Below are 12370 nucleotides of genomic sequence, written 5' to 3' on the forward strand. Positions count from 1 at the left end.
AAAGTGAGAGACACGGGACTCTTGAACATTTAGAGGCCATTGTAGGGTGATTACCCTGTCTGATTTCAACATTGTTGTGTCTCAGGGAACAGGGAGGCCAGAGGAGAGGGAGAGAGATGGGAGAATGGCTGGTTGGTGGAGAAGTCAGAACACACATAACATTTATTACTTAAATTGGAAGTCTTACATGGACACAGTTCATGGTGCCCCAAAATCACAGCAGTAACATTATAGGTCACTGCCCACGGATCATCAGAGAAGATATAAAAATAATGAAAAAGTTTGCAATATTGTGAGAATTACGAAAAATGTGACACATAATGAGCAAGTACTGTTGGTAAAATAGCACTAATAGACTCACTCAACGGTGTTGCCAGAAACTTCAATTTGTTAAGGGGAAATAAAGAAAAAAGCATACTATTTGGGAACTGCTGCTGCTGCTGCTAAGTCACTTCAGTCATGTCCGACTCTGTGCGAACCCAGACGGCAGCACACCAGGCTCCCCCGTCCCTGGGATTCTCCAGGCAAGAGCACTGGAGTGGGTTGCCATTTCCCTCTCCAGTGCATGAAAGTGAAGTCACTCAGTCGTGTCTGACTCTTAGCGACCCCATGGACTGCAGGCTACCAGGCTCTTCCATCCATGGGATTTTCCAGGTAAGAGTCCTGGAGTGGGGTTCCATTGCCTTCTCTGACCTGGGAACTACAGTAAAGCAAAGCCCAGTAAAATGAGATTGCCTGTTTAGTCATGCATTTGAAGTACAGTTCAGTGAGCAGCCACAAGTCAGATGCAGAAAGATGATTTTAGCAAGAACTCAAATGGAGCCTAAAGAATAGGTGGTATTTTTCCTGTGTGCTGAGTCCGTTTCTCATAAGACAGTCAGTGTAAATCTGTCACATGACTTCTTATACCTTTTTTATGCTGAGTCTCTTAATGATGTGCCAATTATATATACATATATTTCTCCTATTACATAGTATGAAACAAAATAGAAATGTCTTAAAATTTGCTTGTTATATCGTGTTTGTATCTCCAAAGCTAGTAGAATTGACACTTTTTAATATTTATTGTATATAATTTATATGTTATATGTTTACAGTATTTATATGCTTAGCAAACAATAAATTCAGTGGTTTGTATTTATTCTTTTTTTTTGTATATTAATATTTAACATTGGTCTCTTTCTCTCTCTTCTTTTTGGTTGTTGATTAGGGATTTTCAGTTTGGCCATATGGATGGAAATGACTATATAAATACCTTGCTGATGGAGTAAGTAAAATGCTAAATGACTCAGTGATTTTGCTACCAACTCTTCTTTATTGTTTTGGCCACACTGTGTGGCTTACAGGATTTTAGTTCTTCTATCAATGTTTGAAAGCATGCCCCCTGCAGTAGGAGTGTGGGATCCTGACCATCAGACCATCAGGGCAGTCCTGACTATCAGTTTTTAAATTTCTGTTTTTCAAAGACAGGCAGAAGGACTAACAGCTGAAAGAAAGCAAACCTTTGTATATGTTAGTAAAGATACATTCCCATTAAATATTTTACTTTAGTTTTTAAAATATGTATTTGAAACTTACTAAACTTTAAAATTCTCTATTCTAAAAATATACTCCCATTTTAATGTTGATAACATAGTATTTTGGAAAGACTATCATCATTCAAAAATTTGTAAACTTTGTAGTGTCTGTCTAATATGCACCTTAGTTCAGTTTTAATGAATAAAACTTAATTAGAAAATTTTTAGCATTCAGGAATTAATTACTATTCTAAAAGAATATATTTTAACAGACTTAACTTTATAGGATAACCATGCAGTTTTAAAATAATACTGATTATGCTTATGGTATTAAGATCTGCTTTGTCACTTCAGAAAGTTGATATTAGAGAACATTTACCAAACCTGTACCAAATTAATGAATTTCAAATGAAAGCCTGTTAGATGCAGCGGACATTCAGTGAGTGTTTGCTGTGTGTCACACGCTGTGTTTGGCACTGCACTGTTGATGCAAAAAAGTCAGTAGATTATGGAGTCTCCGTCTTCAGATGTTTCCAGTTTGCTGGGTTAGACAGGATGATGGTTGCAGACTGTCTGAGAATGTGAGAGACCCCCCCACTGTCGCCCTCGTCCCGACGCACAGAAGGTGCAGGGGCTCAGAAAATGCTTGCCAGAGGAGGCAGTAATTAAGAGAAGTTCTAAAGAATGAGAAGGTAGCTGAATGAAGAACGCAGAGAGGTCATTTCAGGCAGGGAGCAATAGGCAGACACACGAGCGTTTGGAAAATGGGTCTTAAAAAGAGCGCAGGCGTGAAAATGGGGAAGTCCCTCCAGAGCCTAAAATTACAACATTCAGTTCAGTTCAGGTGCTTGACTTTTTGGCCTCCATGGACTGCAGCACACCAGGCCTCCCTGTCCATCACCAACTCCCGGAGCTTGCTCAAACTCATGTCCATTGAGTCAGTGATGCCATCCAACCATCTCATCCTCTGTCGTCCCCTTCTCCTCCTGCCCTCAATCTTTCCCAGCATCAGGGTCTTTTCAAATGAGTCAGTTCTTTGCATCAAGTGGCCAAAGTATTGGAGTTTCAGCATCAGTCCTTCCAAGGAATATTCAGGATTGATTTCCTTTGGGATTGACTGGTTTGATCTTGCAGTCCAAGGGTCTTCCCCAATACCACAGTTCAAAAGCATCAGTTCTTTGGTGCTCAGCTTTCCTTATGGTCCAACTCTCACATCCATACATGACTATTGGAAAAACCATAGCTTTGACTATATGGACCTTTGTCGGTAAAGTGATGTGTCTCTGCTTTTTAATAGGCTGTCTAGGTTTGTCACAGCTTTTCTTCCAGGGAGCAAATGTCTTAATGATCTTAAAATTACAAAGTAAAGTAGCTTTATTCATTTATAATCAATTCATTATCCTTATTCCAGTAAGAATTTGAGAGGGTTTACCAATGATATAAAGTACCAGATTTAATACATAATGAAGAAATCAAGACAAAGGAAAATAAAGTATCTATACAATTATTAAAGGTACTTATTTGAATTTTTAATACTCAATACAAAGTATAAAAACATGGTTTACACATTTCCCATCACCTATAAAATGACTGTTGGCTTACAGGAATTCGGTTGACCTTGTAGAGACGTAAGAGAAATTGCTGTGCTGCGTAATCTTATAAAGGGGGCACGTTATAATGTGCTCAGTCATGTCCAACTCTTGGAGATCTCATGGATTGTCGCTCACCAAGCTCCTCTGTCCATGGGATTCTCCAGACAAGAACACTGGAGTGGGTTGCCATTTTTGCCTCCTGGGGATCTTCCCAACCCAGAGGTCAAACCTGTGTCTCCTGTACTGGCAAGTGGATTCTTTACCATGTGCCACCTGGGAAGCCCCATATTACAGTAGAAATATGTTTTAGTAGGATTTTGTAATACTGTGTATAGTAAAGATTTCAATACAACCACTTTTTATAATGTTCTTGGAGGCAAGCCAGTAAAGTGATGCAGTAAAACATTGTGAGCAAGAGGCCAAAGCAGTTTGTGCCTGATAAACATCTCCTTGATTCTGGGTAATACTCAGAATTTCTAGAGATGGATGGACATTCCTTCAGGAGTATTATTTCTAATGTGAGTTATGTAATAGTAGAAGTTTTGCTACTGCTATGGTTAGAAGTTTGTGCTTTTTTTTTTTTAAGAGAAGAGAGAAAGCATATAATGATGTTTATTAGTAATTGAAAGTCCTCAATGAGCACTTCTGTGACCAACACTGGACTGGGTGGTCAGCCTGTGTTTTCTGACTTTTATGCCAACTCAGTAAGGTGTAAGTACTATTATTCTTTCCATTTTATGTAGATGAGGAAATGGAAATTTCTTAGAAGAAACTCAAGGAAGTTAACTAATAAGCCAAATGATGCCCAGCAAGTAAGTCAGAGACCCAGGCCCCGAATCCAGACCTCTGTAACTCCACAAGCTCCTCACCACTGTACCATCAGTATTGACACATACGTTAGTGGGATTTAATCAGTATTTATGCCTAGAAGTTTTTAACTTAGGGCAAAATACATGATATTACACGACAGTTTAACACGGTAGCTTTGACTATGTTCTTTACTTTTTCTCCAAGGAAATAGGGTCCTCTCAGACCTTTGGTGTGTTAAATTATTTTATATTAGGTGTCTGTGAGATAGGATGAGGGGTTATTTTTCATCGTTATTCAAATTGAATTATCTCAGAAAATATTGTTTCTAGTTCAGCTGTGTATTTTAATTTCTTATTAAGTATATTTTTGTAGGAAGACCAGGTTCTTAATTCATTCCATAAAAATAGAATTTTGCTACTGATACAATATAATGAAAATTGCTATAAGTCAGAAAGTTGTTTCCTGTTTTTGTGAACAAGAATGAAGCTAAGTATTTTTTAATTACACAGTTAATTATTGCCTAATAATACTGCATAATAAAGTACCCTAGTACCCATTGGTGTAAAACAGTAATCATTTATTCTCTCTCGCTTGTCTGGGCTTGGCTGACCTTGTCTGGGCACAGTCCCATGTGGCTGCAGGCTGCCAGTTAGGTCCAGGCCTCGCCTCCCTGTCGTCCCCATACTTGGCAGGTAGATCCTCTGCTCGCGGCAATCATGGAGACACGCGAAGATGCGCACGTTGTCTCCCTGGGAGAAGCATGTGGTGTGGGGAGGGGTCAAGGATTATTAAGCAAGAAGGCAGCCTCCTGGACTCAGTTACTCATGTGGTGATTATACAGGGCTGTGAATTGTTTCTACTGTAGAGTTCTGTGCTTTTGCATAATAGGAGACACACAAATAACCATAAACTGATACAAATAGACACACGAATAACCATGAACTGATACAAATAGACACACAACTCACCCTAACCTGATGCGTAGATAGTGCACAGAATGAAGCCCCTTTCTATAATTATGCAAAGTCCTATCCTTGAAGGGAAAAAGATAAAAATTATTTGAAGTAAATGACACATTAGTAATATTATGTTACGGTTTTTGTCTGCAAACTGAATTGACATCTAGTATGTCCCTGGAGCACCCAGGAGGATGGGTGATTGTACTGTGGGGTGGTGGCAAGTTGAGAGGCTTTGGAATCATGTTTATTGAACTACTGTTCTGTACAAAGGATGTGCTGGATATTTAACTTGAATTTTCTCATTTAATTGCTTTTACAAGATAAGTCCTCCCCCTTTTCAGTTCAGTTTCTGGAGAAGGAAATGGCAACCCTCTCCAGTACTCTTGCCTAGAAAATTCCATGGATGGAGGAGCCTGGTGGGCTCCAGTCCATGGGGTCGCAAAGAGTTGGACACGACTGAGCAACCTCACTTCACTTCAGTTCAGTCACTCAGTCGTGTCTGACTCTTTGCAACCCCATGAACTGCAGCACGCCAGGCCTCCCTGTCCATCAACAACTCCTGGAGTTTACTCAAACTCCCCCACCTTTATTTACCTTTAAATGAAAAGTATTAGCTTTAAGCTGCATTGTGGGAAAGCATCAGAGTGGACCACAGGCAGTGACTCTGGAGACAACGCTTCAACTGAAGTGGGCTGTGTGTGATTAACAGTGATGGTGTTTAACATAGATTGTGCAAGGAATTATACTGCCCAGAAATGGGCACTTCATACATACTAACTTTTATCTTTAGGTTTAATCATAAATATTTAGCTATCTGATATTGTATGCTAGCAGTTCTCATAAATGTTAATTTAGCTATTTTTTAAATTGATGCACAATTTGAAATTATATAAACAGAGGAAGGCAAAACCATTATAGCTCCCTTTTGTATTTTTAGTTATTTGGATTTAATTCAAACATCAGGATATTTGTTGTCTCTGTGTTTAACATGTATTTTGACTTCTCTTTTTTTTTTATTTTCAGTGAATTGAAAGTTCCAACTGTGGTTGTACTGAATACTTCAAACCAACAGTACTTTTTACTAGATAGACAGATTAAGAATGCAGAAGACATGGTCCAGTTCATTAATAACATCTTGGATGGCACAGTAGATGTGAGTTGTTCATTGTAATTTCAAAGGGGTGATGGGAGGACGTAGAGGAGAAATGAGTTCTTTTCCTCTGATTCTGAGAAGATGATTTGGCCTCCCCCCGGGTGGGGCAGACCTCTGTCCTCCCCAGTTCTCTCACTGTAGGTGGAATCAGTTCCGCAGGCTGTCAGTGGCGAGGGCACTGATGGGCGGGATGCTGTTAGGAGGGCATGTCCACTTGTCGTAGTGACGGGGAGGTGCTTGACATGTAGAGTCAGAGTCAGGGCTGTGGAGGCTGAGAGTTCTGTGGGGGACAGAGCCATCTGACGGTGAACTAAATAATTCTTAGTATCTGGATTCACAAATACAGTTGAATAGTCACTTGGATTAGTTTTCTTACAAAAACCTGTGAATAAAGCCACAGTTTCTTTAAAAGATCTGGAAATGTATTTAGAACCAGCCTGAGTGGAGTATTCCAAATAGAATTCTATAAAATATTTCTCAGAATGATGAATGGATAATCTAAACTTTTTTTAAGAGAAAATATGAAACTTCTGTGCTTTCATGAAGCTTAATTATTTTGTGAGACTGCTTTCAGCTTTACACAAACTGTATTTGAAAGTTGACTCACAGGGTAACAAGTATTTCTTCTTTGGGAATGCTCTTAACCACGTAGTAGGGGTTTTATGTTTGTAAAGGTAACACTTGTTCAAGTGAGGCTCACCTGTGTGAGTGAGAGCACTTCTGTGTCAGTTAGTGAGATTTGGGGAGGGAACAGACTTCAGGGGGTGCTGAATAAGGAACTGGATGGGTTTCCGTCAGGAATTTTGCCCCCTCTGCCTTCCAGCCCTGTTTCCCTTTGGGTTTCATCACCAGGGAGGCTCTCCCCTGTAGGACAGGAAAGACCCTGCAGCAGCTCTTACCACGCTCAGCTAAACTCAGAAACAGGGCGGGCCTGCACCCGGGGCCGGCCAGCCTCAGCCAGAGTACTAGGGAGGACGTGTTTTCAGAGGAGAGTCAGATTGTGTTCATACAGGAGGACAGAAGCAGGGAGGGACGGAAAGACCAGGAAGGTTTACTCCACAACTCTCAGGTGCTCCGTGTAATCTTTTGTGGTCAACTCTTGACCTACCATCCTAAGAATGATTACCTAACAGATGAATGAAATGATAGCACTGAAATAACAGTTTGTTTCTTCCTGTTAACTTTAAGGCCCAAGGAGGTGACAGCATTTTGCAGAGATTGAAACGAATAGTATTTGATGCCAAATCTACTGTTGTGGTAAGTTGTGACAGTGTGTTTAGTGTCATTGATAATTGAGAACATAGGGATATAGGTTTTGTCTAAGATATTAATAAAATCTGGAGTTTCAAAGGATTTTATAAAAATATATCTTACAAGATGAGATCTAGTACATATTTATGTTAAGAAAAGATACTGATCAGATGAAAATTAAGTTTCTCCAGTTGTTTTTTTCTGTATGATTGGTGAGGCAACTGGAGTTCAGTATCGCTTAACTTAACAGCATGACTTGGTGTTTTTCAGAGTTTCTTTCCTCCTCCTGCCCTTCTCAGTCCTTGGATCTGAAACCCTCTTGCTGAGAAGTCTAGGAAATCTCTCTTACTATCCCAGCTTCAGCTGTCAGCTTGGCTGCAGAGTAGCCCTAAATTTGTTGAAGCCTTAAATGTAGTTCTCGCTGTCTATTTTGAAAACACTCCTTGGGTGTTTTCATTCATTGTGCCCTAAAGCAACTAAAACTGAACTGATCTTCCACTGGTGAGACGTTGCCGCTATTAATCCTGACCTACTCCTGCGCCTTCCATTTGTCGTGACCTTCCCATGGGTTGGGCCCTGGTCACACGCGTGTGAGTGGCCTCCACGTGGTTTGCTGCTCACCTCCTGCCCTGTCTCCAAGTCCTCTCTGAACCTCTGTATGGTTAGTGTTACTGCAGTGATTGGCGCTGATCACTCTCCTCCCCTTTTCCAGTGACTCACGTCACTGTTCTCTGTCCCTCTCACATTTTCTCCTCGGTCTGAGCCCACACTGGACGCCGGCCTGCCTTGTTCTTGCTTGCAGCACCTTGACTCTGTGATGCTGTTTTCCATTATCTCACTCCCAAGTGACCCTGCTCTGCTTTGAATTTGTCTGTTTAGTTCTCACAGTCACAATCCATAGACTAGAGTATAGTTGAAAAACTCAGTCACGTTGCTTTTACTTTTCTGGGGTCTGAGGGAAATTACTAAGTTAATTTTAGTAATTTCTAATCAGACAAGTAAAAAATGTTATGTGAAGAGAGTATTACCTTCCTTATGGTAAAGAACCGGCCTTCTCAAGCCAGGATATGGCTGTAAAGCTGTTGGCACATAACCACCACCTCAAAGAGCTTTGTGATTAATGTGAGGAAAACAAATGTCGTTTGAAAAGGAAATGGATTGGTGTCCACTTGAGACTATCCTCAGCGTTGTTAATCGGCTATCCTCCAAAACAAAATAAAAAGTTTCAATTAAAAAAAAAAAATGGAGGATTTGGTGCCCTTTTTTGCTGCCAATAGCTTGGCTCCACATACTCACATACACGGATATAAAATGTCTAAAGTGTCTTTCACGGGTAGTTACTGCAGAAAAACTGACATTGACTCACTGGAACGAAAAGCATGTTGGAGGGCCGCAGGAGGAGGAACTCTGTAGCGGCTTTCAAGTTCCTTGCCGGTGTCCGTGTCAGGCGGCGTCTCAGGGGCCTCCTTGTTTGTCCACAGTCCATATTCAGGAGCTCCCCGCTGATGGGCTGCTTCCTCTTCGGGCTGCCCCTGGGCGTCATCAGCATCATGTGCTACGGCATCTGCACGGCCGACGCGGACGGCGGCTACATAGAGGAGCGGTACGAAGTGTCCAAGAGCGAGCCCGACGACGGCCCGGAGCCGGCGGAGCGCCCCGAACCCCCGCCGCCCAGGAGCGCAGCGTCTCCGCTGCCCGCCCCGCAGGAGCCCAAAGACGTGCTAGAGAAGAAGAAGGATTGAGACTCGGCTCGGATAGACTGTTCCATAGGATTTCACATTATTAAAAGAGTCTATTTATTGAATTTAGACATTTAATCATGACCTTTCCAGAAGAGAACGTGGTATTTGTATTTTGCTAACATCAACTGCATGGGTTATAAAATAGTCCTTCCACAAACGGGGAGATGTTTGGAGCAAAGAGATGGGAAGTTTGTCCAAAACAGTCAAAACACTCCGTCAGAGTTTACCTTGTAGATGTTGTTCTACCAGACCAGTTCTATTTGCATGTTTCTCTATCTGAATATTCTGTGACAAAATTTAAGATTCTTGGGCAGAATATTTAAATCGGCCAGTCAGGTAGAAGATACATGTGTGATAGAGAAAAATAACACCTCCACCTCCCACCATGCATTCTCCTCTGTTTTGGATAAGATTTATATGGACAAAATTAAATCTTTGAAATTTAGGCACTTTAAAGATAACTAGTAACTTTTTCCAAGGATCAAATTAAGATTATGAGATAAAACAATTTGGTTTTATATAGCATAGTGATTTTATTTTGTTATTATTTTTAAAGGAGAGGAACTGTTACTTTTTACCTTTATACTCAGTTGCATTATAGAACTTTCATAGGGGCCTATAATGTGGGCCTATATTGTCTTATGTTTAATCTTCACCGTGTAAACAGGATTTACTTGGATCAGTGATTTCAGATGATGGCTCGGACACTGAGTCAATGTCTCAGCCAAGGCTGCGGGAAGGGCACGGCTGTCTGTTACTCCTGCCTCCCCTGCTTTATCCAGAACAGCCTACTCTTGTTTCTCTGTTTTATATATTGGGATTTCATCTAAAAATTTTCTCTGATAAAAAGCTCTTGCTGCTGAGTAATATATATCATATTTTTATGTTTATGGTTTAGAAACTTTATGGTAACTTAGGATCTAATGTGTGTGTATGTGGGTGTGTGTATATATACACATACATATACACATAGAGAATTTACTAACATCTGTTATGTTATGCTATGGGCGTGCCTGTTCATAATGAGTGACATAATCAGCCTATGAAGAAAATTCACATCCAGTGATTAAAGAGATCTGCCAGTTGCTTTCTCCATCCTCCCAGGTGTTACCCATTTCAGCCAGTGACCCTTCATCTCTCCATGATAGAATAACATAGGAATTCTATCCTAAGTAATGTGCAAAGTTGGTATTTTTTTTAAATAATAGTATAGTATGTTTATCATAGATTAGCTTATTTTTGAGACCTTTATTTTTGAACTAAGTTTAGGATTTTTATTAAGTGACTGTAATTTGAGTGGTTATTCATTGAATTATTAAACATTTTAAAATGTTTCATCACTTTAAAAGCATGTAATTTATGGTCCTGATACTGAAGCTATTCAGGGCTGTGGTCCCCAGGGCAGCTTGGGGTTATCTCTGATGCCATGATCACCACTAACCTGAAGCTCTTGAGTCTTAAGTCCTAAGGAGTCACCTGTAATTGCTTTCTTGTACCTTTTAGTATACAATAATTATTTATTCTTAAATTTGGTACTTCATCATTACCATTTTTATAATGGAAGCACATAGGCAGTCACAGGAAATTGCAAGAAACACTAGAATGAAATGGTATTCTTAAATGGAAATTGAATATAGATACTGTTAATTTAACAAGGAAATTTCTCTCTAATGAGTAACGAGTGAGTCTTTTGGAAAATAGGTATTAACAGGCTTGTTTTGTTCTGTGTGTGTGAAAGTCTTAGTTAAACACAGATCCTCGGGCTCAGCCTGGCCGGGAAGTTACAGCTTAGCCACTACCAGTGAATAGGAGGAGGTTGTGAGAATGTCATGGCTTTTTTCTTCATGTTTATCACTATCAGGTCCATCATCTGCGTGGTTTTGTCTTTTGTCAAACACACCTATAAATTAAACAGCAAAAGAGGTAAAAGAAAAAGAGCAAAGCTTAGTATGTATCAACACAGTTCAGTGATGTTTGTATTCTGAGATTTTTCTCATCTATTAAAGCCTTAGTTCTTTGTTACCTTTTCCACAACTCTGTACTGTTGCCTCATATTCTATTTGTGTTTTCAAAATGTGATGTTGGGGAAACAAAAAGTATAGATGGTTTGTAAGTGATTTTTTTTTTTTAATTTTGCTTTTTAGTTGTTTAAGATAACTGTCACAGTATCCTCACGAAACTGAAAATTTTTGCTCACTAGTATGGTTTTCCCTTTAGTGTGATAGCAGGGTTTACTAGGAATGCTGTTTTCATTTTAGGAAAAATTTCTTCAAAATAAAGGTAGGTTTCTTAATGAATCTTATAGAACATAGATACACTGAACATCCTAATTCAGTGACAAGTCTTACTGTGATCATGTCAGTAGGGGTAATATCTTTTAGTAAGTTGGACTTCTGCCTTCTCTTTCAGTTGCAATAAAGTTCTCTTTCTAACTTCTGAAATCCAGGATCCTAGATGCTTGCTGTTGCTTAATCCGGTGCTCACAGTTTTTAAAGATGTTTCAGCGAGGGAGTTTTTATCAGCAGCGCACTTCATTATAGCTGGCAGTCCTTTTTGCTTCATTGTATGCATTAATATTTCTGAAACTGCCATCTGAAATCTAGGTGGATTAGACCGGGGATTTCCATTTTCTTTCATACATGTGCTCCCTGGTGTCTGAAGTAGAGATAACATGAAGAGCCAGAAGTCTAGAGGCTGAGTCTGGACAGGCTGTATGAATAGTAAAGCAATTAGTTATACTGTTTTTATTTAGCGGATATTTGTTCTTACTGTTTCTTGTGTTTTGTTTCAGGGATGTTTTTTATTTTTCAAAAAATAAATATTTTCATCATCACTTCATATGATATGGAGGTAGGGCAGGGAAAAATCACTCAGCTTTTCTTATTACACAGAGGTTATTCCGACAAACTGATATCAGTTCATTGGTGGGATTATGTTTGCCATTTTATTTTTATAAATATATATTTTTTCTGAATGTGTCTGAGTCCAAGAGTGGGCAGAAAATAATTTTCTACTTTGGACTAATCTATAAAGGTTTTTGAAAGTCTGTATTATTAATACTAACTTGTTGAATTCATGATCTCCTGCCTTAAGGCACCAATTGTAAACCTTCGTTTTTCTAAATAAATTAATTGAAAACATGTAACCATTTTATTTTTACTATTTATCTTTTGGTTGTCTGGGATGTAAATTTTTCTCTGCAAGCAAAAAGGGCAGTTGAGACTCATCTTACACAAAGTAATTTTTTTCCCCTCTTGTTAATTGTAAGCATGTAATTATAGAAACATAGCTTTTAAAAATTTAAACACATTTGATAGAGATCAGGTTATAATTAATTCTTTCATAT

The 12370-nt window shown here is 39.3% G+C and overlaps 1 protein-coding gene across 2 annotated transcripts in view; it reads left to right on the forward strand.

Annotated features, from left to right (window-relative positions):
- Positions 1–12169, forward strand: part of TMX3 (thioredoxin related transmembrane protein 3) — a 40362-nt gene extending 28193 nt beyond the window's left edge. For both annotated transcript variants that reach the window (XM_055558916.1, XM_055558917.1), the window contains 4 exons: positions 1211–1267; positions 5902–6031; positions 7220–7288; positions 8764–12169. In XM_055558916.1, coding sequence (XP_055414891.1) covers positions 1211–1267; positions 5902–6031; positions 7220–7288; positions 8764–9024 — 517 coding nt within the window. In that variant the 3' untranslated portion in view covers positions 9025–12169. The remainder of the gene's footprint in view (positions 1–1210; positions 1268–5901; positions 6032–7219; positions 7289–8763) is intronic.
- Positions 12170–12370: the final 201 nt, after the last annotated feature.

The sequence above is a fragment of the Bubalus kerabau genome, chromosome 21 (genome assembly GCF_029407905.1).
Source record: "Bubalus kerabau isolate K-KA32 ecotype Philippines breed swamp buffalo chromosome 21, PCC_UOA_SB_1v2, whole genome shotgun sequence".
In the NCBI taxonomy this organism is placed as follows: domain Eukaryota; kingdom Metazoa; phylum Chordata; class Mammalia; order Artiodactyla; family Bovidae; genus Bubalus; species Bubalus kerabau.